Genomic DNA, 13,658 nt, shown 5'->3' on the forward strand with positions numbered 1-13,658 from the left:
TCCTTCTCTTCTAAAGGGAGGGACAAAAACAGGAGCAGAGGCACAGTCCATTCTCATGAATGAGGTTTGATTTCATTCTCAGCCTGCTCGTCAGCTAATTAACATGAAGTCCTTCTTTTTCTTGCTATCTCGCAGTCCGGCCGCTCCACACAATAGAACGCCAAGGATTTTCGCACCAGTGCGCTCCCAGATCATATCGGCGAGGTGCCATAAAGAAAAGGTGGCGGGCGCTTTCGTCCGGGCCCGGACGCAATTATTCGTCCCCGGCGATAACACAACTCATAGTGAGGTATAATGGCTTTTAGATTTGCACCTCATCATCAGGCCCAAAGCATCACTATAAATGACAGTACACATGTAAAAGGATCTGTCGGTCTTCCCGCATTTCCATGTTCAATTGATGTCCATATATACGTAATCTTAAGTGAATCAAACAAGCAGTGTTTTGAAAAAGCACCATTTGCCACTCACATGGACTTTGGCATCATTCCAACAGAGCAACCTCAAAGCGCTTGCCTTCCTTAACGGCCTTGTTTGGCAAACGGTTGAGCCTTTTAATTGGCCTATTAATTGGCCTATTATGGCATCTTTGCAGAAGACAAGGGACGGACGAGTATTTCCCTTCCCAAGGGTATTGAGTCAAGTGCTATTGATGTGCGCTTTGGATCCCGTTTACACCACTCGACACTTTGTAAAGGCTTGGATCATTTGACAGCCATGAGCAACATGTTCAACCAGCATTGTTGTTGAAGGAATGTTCTCCATCGCTGAACAGGTTGACATCATGTGTAAGTGCGTATGCTGCAATTATAATTCACATCATCATCAGTGAATCACGGTAAGCCGGACAACAGTCACTGAACCAGGAAAAGAATGCTGTTTCAAAACGTTTTTCCCAATTCAATTTTATACAAATGTATCTTAAAGTACTTGATGTCAAATTGTAAAAGAAATGTTTCAAACTTGGGTACCCCTCCAGATTGGATTGAAACCGTGACTGCTGACTTTTAAAGAAACGGCCTTCCAGGGGAATGGGACCAGTAAATTGGGATTAGGCGTTAAGACTTTAAGGATAAAGACAGTCTTATCAATTGATACTTGCTCAATAGGGTTCCAAAAGTAGTACGTAAACAATTGCAGCCTATCTCATGGGTTGCGGCTATCCATTTTCTAAATACAATGTCACAAAGCGGTAGTTGAAAGCTGATTGTTTTTCACTTGTTTTGTCCATTACCCATTTAGCTGTTCTCGCAGCGCTCTTAAGATGTAATTGGCCGAGAGTATAAAATCGAAGCAATAGTTCACGCTGCAAAAAGCCAGCACGTGCATTTCTAGAACACTTTTGGACGTGAAATTGCCTCACTTGGGATTAAAAGCATGGATCTGTGTAACCTCACGTCCGACACACAAGTAAATCGTCAAGAGATGGAGTTTGGGAGAGAGACACCTGCAGGTTAGCCTCCTCTGCTTCCAAATGAAAAGATATCATTTGCAGCACCTTTGAGCGTAGCGTTTCCTCTCACGCTCGGACATATTTCATGTTGGAACGCGGGGTGGCTATGAATTGCGCTGGTGAGCGTGCTTGAACCCCACTGCTGACAACTCATTTGCAAGTTCTTCAAAGCGCTGGAAACTCAGTTCTCACGGTGAATAAATATTATTTGGGATAAGGAATGCCTCAAGAAAAGGTCAGATGGTGTGGTTCATTTGTTACCATAGTAACACCAAGTCCATATTTGTATGGAACCAGAAGACTGCTGCCAAATTGCACAAATATTTATACCGTGTCGCAAGATATGCGTCTTGTCCGCTACTAATGCTTTCATGTTGTTTCTTTGAAAATTTGCCGGTTTGCACATCCGTTTTGAATTTTGTCAACTTAGTGTTATGGCATTAAAGGCGAGAGAGAGCGTGACCAAGCTTGGAAAGGGAGTAAAGCACCAACGTCAGCAGTCTCAACTTTGGAGGAGTAAATGCAATTTAAAAAAGTCATTTTGTTGGCGATTGCCATCGTAGTATACAAAATAACATTTACTATGACCGGAAGAAGTATTTCAATGCACATTTTATTCTCGCATTGAGTGACAGCGCAGGATTTTTAATTAGTATTCTAAACTGAAACCTGTTCAAGGATGAAAGAAATTTAGCACTTCAAAATGTTCACATTTGGTATGTGGTAAAGTTTCAAGCAACAAAACAAGACTGCCATTCCAAAATAGAAACCATTTTTTGTTCTACGGTAAATCTTCAGCGTCTCCTTTTGAACCTTTGCCCTCCCTCAGTCAGCAACAAAAGCAAAAACAAAACAAAAAATATCACCGCTCGTTCCAGGTCCCATGAGGTTTGCATGCAAAAGGTTTGCACGAGGACACTGTTAGGGAATGGTGTAAACAATGGATCAGCTGTTGCCTTCAGGCTTTGGCTTGGAAAGAAATGATAACAAGGGCGCTGAGAGGTTGCTGGAGATTTGAGTGACAGGTCTATTTCCCCCCCCCGCCCAAATAGAAGGAATCCGGCACTGGTGTTATTTTCCTCATTCAATCAACACATAGGCTAAGTGTGATGCAAAATATTCAAGACAGCGGAACGAACGCAGCAGGCCTTTTGAAAGGAAACTAGTGTTACTTGCAGCCACTTTTAAACACCCTCTTTGGGGCTCTCCACACCAGGCAAAAGCAATAAGAAATGTCATTGGTGTTTTTATAGCGCAATAATCCAGTGTGTCGCAAGTGTTCCCGTTGCACTTATCTGCATCATAAATTCCCTAAAGCAAATAAACGATTGATTTTCTACTTTCCTACAAAGCATAGAATAAAAGTTGTTAAACCTTATTAAAAATACATACTACTGGAAGGCGCCCATTCACAATGCACTATTCGCAAAGTCACCTGTTCAGGTATTTTTGGGGGGGGAGCAGGTTACACTGCTGTTTTCAAAATGCCCTGTTTTTTGAAAAAGGCAAAGTTCATTTTTAATGAATAATCTTTGTGGGCAGTTGACACTGACATCAGCTTTTCCATTACTGTCGCGGTTGCCGAAGCGTGAATGGCTCTTAAATGACAGTATACTACCTTTTTAAGAAGCTTGGATTTATTGGAGAGCTTATCAGGAGGAATTTAAAGTCCATTATAATATAAGCAGCATTGTTTTGCATTTAGTCCTTGTCCTGTGTGAACTGAACGCTGACGTCAACCAAGGTACCAAACAGTGTGTATGGCCATATCGTTACGCCCAACTAAATTTTTCGTCCATGATTGCATTGTATGACTTAATACGTCAAGTGACAGTGCGTGACTAATTGTGCTGTTCTTAGGGGAAAAAGACTGAGCCTTGCCACAATCACAAAAATGCCAGCGTCATGAAAAGCTTCATTGCCACAAGAGCTAGCTCCTCAACTCACTTGAACAGTTCCTCAGCACCACCGATATTGCTTTAAAATAACCTAACAGGTGACTTGACAAATACGCACCATGGTTTGACACATGCACCATCAGAAAAGGCTCGAAAAGGCTGCACAAAGCAAGGTCAAAGGAAAGTGCCAGCATATTTTCAAAGAGAATGTACCCGAGAGACAGAGAAGAGAGAAAATCAAGACAATGCCTGTTAAGATGAAAACTCCCATTCCCAGCGGTGTTCCCTGCTATTTTTTTTTTTTCTTTTCTTTCAAGACCTCATCTCTCCCCGGACGTCACGCTGCACCCGAGATGACAGCGCACGCATTTCCTCCTGCCTTGCGCCGAATAAAAGCTTTTTGACCCGCCCTCGTTGTCGTTAATAATGCATCCCTCTGCCAAACTACAGTGCAAAGTTGCTCTCGCAATCATCAATCAGCCACTGTAATTATCGGGACCAACTTTAAATGCCACAATCATTAATCATGTTTTCCTCTCATTTTTCTTTCATGAATTCTAAAACTTTAATAAACTACTAAGGCAGAATTAAATTAGGCTGCCCGTTGAAACGAAAGAGCAAAGGGGTGAGTGGATGAGCGATGTACGTGTGTGTGTGTACATGCGTGCAATCAGGACTACGTATATATTTATTCCATCACTGCTGAGTGTATATGAAAGTTGGTGGCAATGAACCACCATTTGCATGACAGGGCTTCCCATCCTTTTGAAACTACTTCTTGGCTGGTGCTTAACGCTAACCATTTTGGACCCGCACTTCTCAAAGACGTTTTACGGCAGAGGCCGGCCCACTGGTAGGAGGCTACCTGGTTGCCCTGCCATGCCCTGCCCTAAGTGCTGGATAAATTGTGGCTGGATTGCCCTCAATTTCAGGGGTCCCACTTTCCGCAACCAGAAACACAGCCTAGGCAGAGAATGGCCCACTTCTCATTCTACCATAGGTGTCAATCAATCAATCAATCAATCAATCAATCAATCAATCAATCAATCAATCAATCAATCTCCCACCCTATCCCCACTTCCTTCTCTTGCCACAGGCAGCCCCGGCGGCGCTAACCTGGAATCCACCTCTGGCGCACATGAACGTTCTTATCTTCTTCAACCCTTGGCTCTTTCCTTTCCTCCAAAAGAGCTGTGCATTGGCAATCCCCTGGACTCCAAAGTGACCGTGATTATAATTGATTCTTTATGGATGCATGATCTGGCTCAGACGCTCTCTCTCTCTCTTCGACAGCAGTGAAATTCATTCTTCCAAACCATTTTAGTGTCAGTGTTTGCAAACATCTATCTCCCTGTTTTGGTCATGACATCTGTGCATGGAAAAAATAAACATACTATTTGACTTTCTAAGATTTGTTTTTCTCAAAGATACAACGGTGGATCATCTAAATTCGAATCCCCACTAAAGTCGTACGATTCAAACTCCAACCACATTTTTCTGAAAAAATATACCTCTAAAGGGAATGACGCACTGACAACAACAAAAAAAACGTTTTCACAGGAAATTTCTGTCAACTGGGTTGTGCGTGCGTGCGTGCATGTGAACTTGAGTCAATTAGCTCGACTTATCAGCTTTGTCATTTCTGTAAGTTGTGTGTTGTCAGGAAACAAATCATGCCTCAAATGAGCTGCCATTACGCCGGCCTGCATTGCCGCAGACTGTCGCTTTTGTTTGGTGGCCAATTCAAGAAGGCTTTTGTTCATACGAGAGCAAAGTGACTTGTGTTCTACAGGCAGCACATACTACGTACGTACACTTCTCTTTTCAATTGACAGCAGCATTGTTCACTTTGTATTGCACCATTGCGTGACAAGCGCTCCCCAGACACAAATATTCAATCACCCTTATCTTCGGAGACTTGGAAAACAAAGCAAACAAAAGGTTGGTCATTTCATGTTGCGGTTGAAGATTGCCAAAGACAAACACCAAAGAAAAAGCAATTGGCATTTGACTCAAAGAAAATGGCTTGTTTTTATCCGGCAAGCGTTGGTGACTCAACAAATGGCTGAACTAACTTCATCATTGGCCGCTAGTTGTACACTAACAGCGCATGGATTGATCCAGCGTGCGGAGGGAGACGTCTGATGGAATCAGCCACTGTGAGCAAATGGAGGAGAACAAAATCAAGGTGGGAGGATGTTTTGAATTTCCTGCTCAAATGTCATTGTGTTCAATAGCTAATACAATTAATTGGCTATTGAGCTAAGACGTTGCTCCCAGAGAAGGAAATATTAGCCCGGCCAATCACTCCATCACTCCTGAAGTTACTCACAAGTGGACAAAATCCAATGAAGAGTCTCCTTTCAAAACACCTCACTGCATGAATTCTAATTTCAAAGTGTGTGTGTGTGTGTGTGCGTGTGTGCGTGTGTGCGTGTGCGTGTGCGTGTGCGTTTGTGTGCGCCCGCAACAGGATCTAAAACGAAGAGTCTTGGGTTTTCTTTATCGATCGCCTCTCATTAGCAACGCTTCTCGCTCCCACCGATGAAGGAAGGAGGACGTGGGCCGGGAGATGTACTCGGAGGATCAATAGACGGCTGAAACAAAGCCCATAGTTCAAATGGAACCATCATGGTAATTACACAAGAGTCCAACTTGCACCAGATCGGGGAGCTGATGTTGAACGGGGAGCCCAAAAGGCCCGGTGGGGACTCGTCGTTAAAGAAATAGCTCATTATTATGTCGACTAGTCAAACAGCACTGCGCAGTCACATTTTTCACTTTAAATGAGTACCGAGGGGAACCTGAAAAAAGAGATCGATCCCATCCGTCAAAACGAGACAACGGAGGAGAATGAGGGGCTCCTGTATTTAAGATCTCAGCATGTGAACTGTGGAGTACAATATTGCAGCGATGCACCAGCGCCATTACGGTATCCATTCAGCATGTTTAGCTCCCGGGGTATTGACTTACAGCAATTTCATTTTAATAGGTGGAAAATAAATGTGGAGGATTAGGCTTCCATTTCAAATGTTTGCATTTCACCGACTTGCTTGCAAGCAACTACCAGGGAAGGAAGGTCAGAGTGGCTAAAGCTACGTATCGGAGTGACTCTTTGGATTGGCCGTGAAAGTCTGCAAACTTGCGTTGACTGACTGCACTGGCTTTATATTTGACCTTTATCTCGCTTGAAAAAATAAAAATTCTGCCACGTCGACGGTTCATTTTAAGAACCTCACCCTACGACATTGGCAGCTACATTATCTGAAAGGGGGGGGGGGGCAATTGGGACAATGTTTTATGAGCAACCGAGACTTATGGTTCGTTCTCCTGTCGCATCTTTCACCTGTGTGACAAATTCTCCTAGTTGATCTGAGATAAGTGATGTAGCACAGGACACGCTACAGCCAGATGGATTTATGGCTGGCTGGCTGGCCGGCTGGCTGGCTGGCTGGCTGGCTGGCTGGCATCTAGGCGGCATAAACAACAGACTTTTCTTCATCCAGCCAGCTGATGTCTTGTATTGAAGGGCCATATTTGATTGTGTTTGTGCACTAAAAAGTGCAGCGGGAATGACAGATGTCTGCTCAAAAAAGCAGAGCCTGCCGAGTGTCCTTTGCTCACTGCAGTGCTTCTTTTCATTCAGAGACGTTGCTGCAGCCTGTAAATCAAGCCCCGCTACTCGTCTCGCTCTTCTCACTTGGATAGTTTCACTTTTTGGGTCCTTTGCTTCATCCTCTGCAGCAACGCTTCAGGCTATAGGCTGCTTATTAATATTAACTCATGGCACGTTATTACTGTACAAGAAATAGTCCCGTAGATACGAGCTGGAAGCGAAGCAGTCCCCGAGAACGGATCCCTGCGTCTCCTGCAGGAAGACCGGGAAGCCGCTTAAATGTCACAGCGCCCTGTCAAGTACTGCAAGCGCCGACATGGTGTCTCATTCCACTTGACCAAGCGGTAGTGAAGGAGGTCGCTTCAAGCCGCACTGCACAATCAATAGCTGTGAACAAGCTCAGTTTTGGCACAACAATGCTAGTATGTAAAGTTGGTCCATAGAGGCATCACATCTGCGTGACAGAAGAAATCAGATGGTACAATATGCATTTAAAAATATGGGGATCAGATCAACTGGTTATTTAATAGTGCCAATGTGAGACAGTGATTTGAACAACCATACCAATTCTGAAATATTTGCTTGACTGCACTTTCTGTTCTTATTGTGTTTCCTTTGCGGAAAAGGGATGGACAAAGTGATATGTTCTGCCCAGCACCCTTCCTCCTAGGGTTACCATTGTCCTGACATATTAAGTTTGGAGATGCTCAGTTTACACAACACGCACAGATTTCCATTGATTGGATCCCTGAACATTAGTTTCAAAAGGATTTCCTTGAAACTAGTTACTACTTTTCCCTTAGCCAGAGTTTTGTCCCCCCTTCCCCCTTAGGGTGTTAGACAAGATTCACAAAAACATTTCTTTTTGTGAATATGTGAAAATGGATTCCAGGGCAAAATATGTGAACAGATGAATTGGTGAACCGTATGCAGGCGTAGGCTGACTGTACAGTGGTGGTCAGTGAGTGAGTAGGTGGGTTCAAAATGCCCTCTTGTTGCTATGTTATTTAAGAAGCTGATGCAGGCATGGTGTCAGACTGCAGCGAGCTCTTAATACAGTCTCATCAGATCATGTTCTGATAACAGCGCCTCTTCCTTGGAGCCGAGCGGAGCGCACGCAAACTAGCAGGGAGTGGTCCAAGTCACGCTTGAGCATCAACAAGCCGACGCTGCCAGCTGTGTTAATCACCCTTTTACTGCCGCCACGCTCCGGCCCGGATACTGAGGGCGGGCGGGCGGGCGGGCGGGCGGCGCTTCGTTCAAACGCTCGACTTCCTTTTTATTGGCTTGTATTGAATCATTTCGACGCATTGAATACTTGGTGCTGGGCTAATCCATCCTGCGTCGCAATAGCAAAAGGCCAAGCGCCTTTGCATAACTTGCATTTGAATAAGATGTCTAGATTACTTCAACAATTTGTTGATTGTGAACCAAACTTTCTGCCTTGACTTAACAAAAGTGATTCCAAAGTTTCTGTCTCCCTGCTCACCGCCAGCCGCTGGAGTCATTTTGCATCATTAAAAGGGACATTTTTCAACCTAATTAAGCTTGTAGAGTACAAAACAAATCATGTTTGTACTGAAGTAATAGAGTTTGCCTAACTCCAGAAGTCTTATGCAATAACGTTGAAATCAGTTCAAAGATGCATGCAATTGTTATCTCTCTTGTTTTTTGATGTTGACGATGTAGTGAGCCATTATCCAAGATGATTCTGAAATACTGCACTGCCTGGAACTCTAAACACATGCCATGACCACAAGTCTTCTGCAGATGTTCATCAGAAGACCTTGTGCAGACCTCTCCTTCCACAGCCATGCCAAACGATGGCATCTGCAGACCCAAGTACGCTCATACGGTCTCGTCAAATAGTCTTAAAACGTCCATCCACCTTTTGTCATCTATGTCAACTCTGTCAAATAGGCTGACAGTTATAGACATTTCTCAGGCGACATTCAAATGTTGCAAGCAGTAGAGCAAAGTTCTCTTTTCATGCAGCCAAGGAGACAATTCCAGTTTCTCTATTTACTATGGGACGGATTGTGCTGGACCTCCGAGCTTGCGTTTGTGATGCTGTGGTTGAAATGACAAAATAACAAACGCTGTCAGCATTTGCATTTGCAACACACACACACACAGGCATTACAATCGCTTGACTGCACTGACAGGATGCGCTTTGCTTTGCTTTGCTTTGCTTTAGTGCAATGAGCACCTGTCAGATGCTGCTCCTTGTCCTTGACCTTCACTGTTGACATTTCCAAATATTCCTGTCAAAATTTGAAACCGCTTTTTGGGGTTTGATTTGCTTCTCACGCACGTCTTGGGACATAACCAGATAAGATGATCTGTTAATGGGGAAACTAATTGGGGTTGGACTCATTATTCTACCCAGCAGCAGGTTCAGACGAGATGAACTGGACGTTTGTGGCTGAAATGAAATGACTGCCAGAGGAGTACAAATGCCAAGAGCAATTTTCAGGAACCCAAAAAGGTCATGTGAGTATAGAGGAGGAAATCTGGAGGAAAAATGCTTCTTTGAATTACCTGGACTTTGCACACCTCGAAATGGGGTCAGTGAGACAACCAAACATAAACAATTTGCAAGCGAGTGTGCAGCTCTGTTGCTGTGTATTACGACTGTCGGCGCGCACGAGCGCACGCACACAAAAATCGACTGTGCCGCCAGTCACCACAATTACTCTATTAACTGCACTCCCAGCAGCCAGCTGTAAGCATCTTTCGGGGCAGTGAACATGCTCTGATGGACACACTACCTGCTTGGCCTGGACATGCAGCTCAGCCAATCATCCCACTTTTGGAAATACACTGGACATTGGGTCATTTTTCTTTCTTGCGCAGATTCATTGGGAACCACGTTCTGGCATTATCTTCTGTTGCTTTTGTCTTCCTACCCAAGCTATTGCAAATCTCTCTCAGCATTGCAAAATTGTTACCTTTCCAGACAGACAGGATCGGTTATGGGAGGAAAGAAAACACTCCTGGAGTAGGCGTTCACGCAAAGCCAAAGAAAGTTCCCAGAGGGCTGCAATCCAACAACAAACTGGATTGGCTGGATGATTTGAAGTGAGTGATAAAGTGTTCTTTAGCTGTACACCAAAGATTTGGAGCCAAAGCTTATGATGCTCAACAACCTTGAGTTGCCAGTCATATTTCAACTTGAAACAAATGTTGCATTACTCTTCCGATATCACTTGACGGGATACGGGCAAGAGAATTATACGCTTACAAAATCTGCAAAGCCAAAGTTGTCAAGTATTGCCCGCACTTTTGTCTGACTGAGTTGATGCAAAATGCAGAATGGATTATATTGCTTCATTTCAATAAAGGAAAGGAACCTTTGACAGATTGTATTCATACGACCTACACCTTTAGCGTTATTGGTTGGTATTTCTTCATTCAAGCTTGTTCTATTTTGATTAAGATTTGCAAGGGGCAAAAACTCGGGCAAACTGTCATCATTTTGGCACAGAGGCCATGTTCAAGCAAGCCATCATGATAGGTTTGCTTAACCTTCGAGATGCAGCACAGAAAGGCAGCAGCAGCAGCAGCCATGTGTGCATTTCCCATTGGCAAGAATTGCAATGCTCAGCACGAAGGAACACAACAATCCAGACTCCCCGTTTGCGGTTTAGCAAATGTCACCACGTTGCTCACACGTTCCAAAGAGCTCTGTTAACGCTGCTGACCTGGCTGGCGCTCTACGGCGACACGCGGCTGACTCACCACTTTGAAGTATTCGGCGCTGCACTCCATGCCACGGTAGTAGCAGGACAGCAGCATGTCCTTGATGTCGTGGCCCGTCCGGTCGTAGAACTCGCGCATGTTGAAGGGCCGGGGCTTGTAGTTGTCAAAGTCGGCCCTCTCCTTGAGGACCTGCAGGACGTGTTCCTCCACCAAGTGCGGGTCCCGGATCTCGTACCTGCACCGCAAAGACCGAGACACTTATTATTTAGTAAGTCATCATAGCAATAGCGACAAGCTTACATGAAGAATGAATTCAATGATGATCCTTATTGGGTCAACACCATGGCAATTGCATTATGTATGCAACATAAGACCGTCCAAACATTTGTAGTATTTTGGAGAAGTCTTGTTTATTCATGTGAAATAAGTACAGCGGTGAAAGGTGAAGTACAGTTTCCGACGAACGCTATCAAGCATGTGCTTGCAGTCATTCAAATGAACCTTAATTAACCTGCGGGAAGTCCGCTCAGAGGGCAGACAGCCCCCCCCCTCCCCCCCTACTAAGCGACTGTCCAGAACAATTACGTGTTAAGATGAAGCGCTGCTCAAATGGAATTAGGAGAATCCTGTGCGACCAGTTCCGACCAACTGTGTGAATGACACCGCCGCGAGTTATTTGGAATGAAAAATTCATGCGCATTTAAAAACCTTAACAGGTTTTGTATTCAATTGTAACAAGAAGTTAAACCTTCTTGAGAACTATTCTCTATAATGCACTGAAGTGCTTGGAAAGGCGTTAATGAGATGTTAACATTGTTGACTGGGATTTGTTTCACTTCCTTCTACTGTTTGGATAATTAAACATGCCCGGGGTCAAATTGACTCAGACGCATTACTGCCATTTCTGAGAAATAACACAACAGGAGCGTCATTTCTTTTCATGCATCATCCACCTCCGTTTTCAGTTCATCAGAAAATGATGATGGAAAAATCTCCACTCGTAATAAATTGTTCAATGACGACGGCGAGGATGGCGACAGCTCGACTTATTTGTCATGGGTAAGGGCTCGCCCTTCAACAGAAATTGCTAGTAAATCAGAATGAAGCTTCTTTTTATTCCACAAGGTCATGTTTGGTCAGCGTTCATCGACAGTAGCCTGACACTTGCGAGTAACGAGTGCTGATTTTTTTCGCCAAAGAAGAAAAACCGGTACCGTATTTTTCGGACTAGCCGCTACTTTTTGCATGTATTGATACATTTAAAATGATCATTATGATATTACCTTGCCCAACAGAAATGTTAAATCCTCTGCTGCCACATCATTCGTTTTTCACCATCAAATCTATATGTGCTTTCTTTTGATGTATTATAGTGCCCCTTTATGGCCAATGATGGGAAACGGTTTCATTATTTGAATCTATTTGCTTTGCCTTTACAAGAAAGTGATTTATTTTTTCAGGAAAAACACATTGCGAGCATTTCTACCGCCTTTTATGGGGGTTGGTGCAACATATTGATGCTCTTAAATTGTGCAACTAATTGCCTAATATGAATAAAGAATTCATTCTGCATGCCAGTTGCATTACCGGCCAGTAATGCTCGTAAAATATTGGCAGCAACCCTTGCAAATGGCACGGCAATGATTTCATTCCCGCACATTGGTCTCGCAACTTTAGCTGCCCCCAAAGGTGGGCGAAACATCATTAGAGTTCCTCGGGAAATACGACACGGCCTCCTTTATCCTTTAGTTAAATGAATTGCATCCTGAGCCGCTGCTTTAGAAGCAACACAGAGTTGCCAGGAGAGCACTTAAGCCGCCATAGCGGCTGGGAGACTTTCAAGTACACAAGGCTTCACTAATACCGCTGGACTTTTTAATATTGCCCTTCGTCTGCTCCCTTAAGAAAACTCCTCCGGCGTGCACTGCCACTGTGGCAAGACAGAGAGCGAGAGAGAGGTGAGAGACCCTCAATTGGATTACAGGGCACAAGCACTTTCATTTCCTTCCAGGGATGGAGACCAATGAAAGCGGGTGGATCTGCATCACCTCGTGGAAGGAAAGCATTTATAGGAAGAACGCAAACAATTGGCACAAGCTAATAGTAAACATGCATGTGGCTGGCCGCAAGGGGCTTCAATCATACCCGTATTATTCTAGCATGGAAAAAACTTGAAATCTTTATGAGGGCAATTATCCACGAATGACACTAACTGCTTGACAAAATCAGATTGCTTGGAAAGTGTCCTGGGTGACAGGTAACATTCATTCTTATTCGTTTGTCGGATATCAGCAAGCTTGCAGACTATGGAGGTTTGATTTAAAAGCTGGAGAGAAATGTGCTTGGAATCTAGCGATCCAATTGAAGCCAGCCCTTATCTCTCTTCCAAGCTCAATGAGCAGGTCAGGGAGCGACTCACAAGCATGCATGCATGCACTCACGCACGCGCACAGACAGACAGACAAACAGTTTGCAAACATCTCCTCCGAGGAACACGGAGTAATGGCCTCACTGTTGACAACAGTAAGGAGGATGACGGTGTTAATCAGTGTGTATCTTAGCAAACAGCTCGAATTATACGCTGATAAAGACATGTTCAGCTTATCGTGCGGCTTAGGAGGCACATGCTAATTAGCAAATTGCAGCAATTACAGCGGGTACTACATTTTCTCTTCTCGCCCTTTACATAGTGGAATTGCACTTTTGCATCTTGTGGAGACAGACCCCCATCGTGATGAATGAATGTCTTTTATGGCTTTCTCCAGTGAGCCAGTATGCCACTCCATCAAACAGACAGACAGAGCAGTTCATATCAGGGGACGGGTTGATTGGGGAAATTCACATATGCAAGTAATCATCTCCTCGATCGTTTCAAGTATTCAGCAAAAAAATGAAAAGGAAACATCAATATTGTGTTATCTGTTTTCACAATTTCATCTTGCAAAAGCAGCCAAAGCCAAAGAAACAGAGACCGTTGGAGTGCTTAATG

General features: G+C 44.1%; 1 protein-coding gene across 2 annotated transcripts in view; it reads right to left on the reverse strand.

The window, feature by feature from the left end:
* The window catches only part of LOC148391391 (acid-sensing ion channel 1), a 77,484-nt gene that overhangs the window by 58,630 nt on the left and 5,196 nt on the right, over nt 1–13,658 (reverse strand). For both annotated transcript variants that reach the window (XM_088390711.1, XM_088390712.1), the window contains exon 2: nt 10,709–10,904. In XM_088390711.1, the coding sequence (XP_088246837.1) occupies nt 10,709–10,904 (196 nt within the window). The remainder of the gene's footprint in view (nt 1–10,708; nt 10,905–13,658) is intronic.

This window comes from Syngnathus floridae, chromosome 11 (assembly GCF_059516105.1).
Source record: "Syngnathus floridae isolate MCC-2025c chromosome 11, RoL_Sflo_1.0, whole genome shotgun sequence".
Lineage (NCBI taxonomy): Eukaryota > Metazoa > Chordata > Actinopteri > Syngnathiformes > Syngnathidae > Syngnathus > Syngnathus floridae.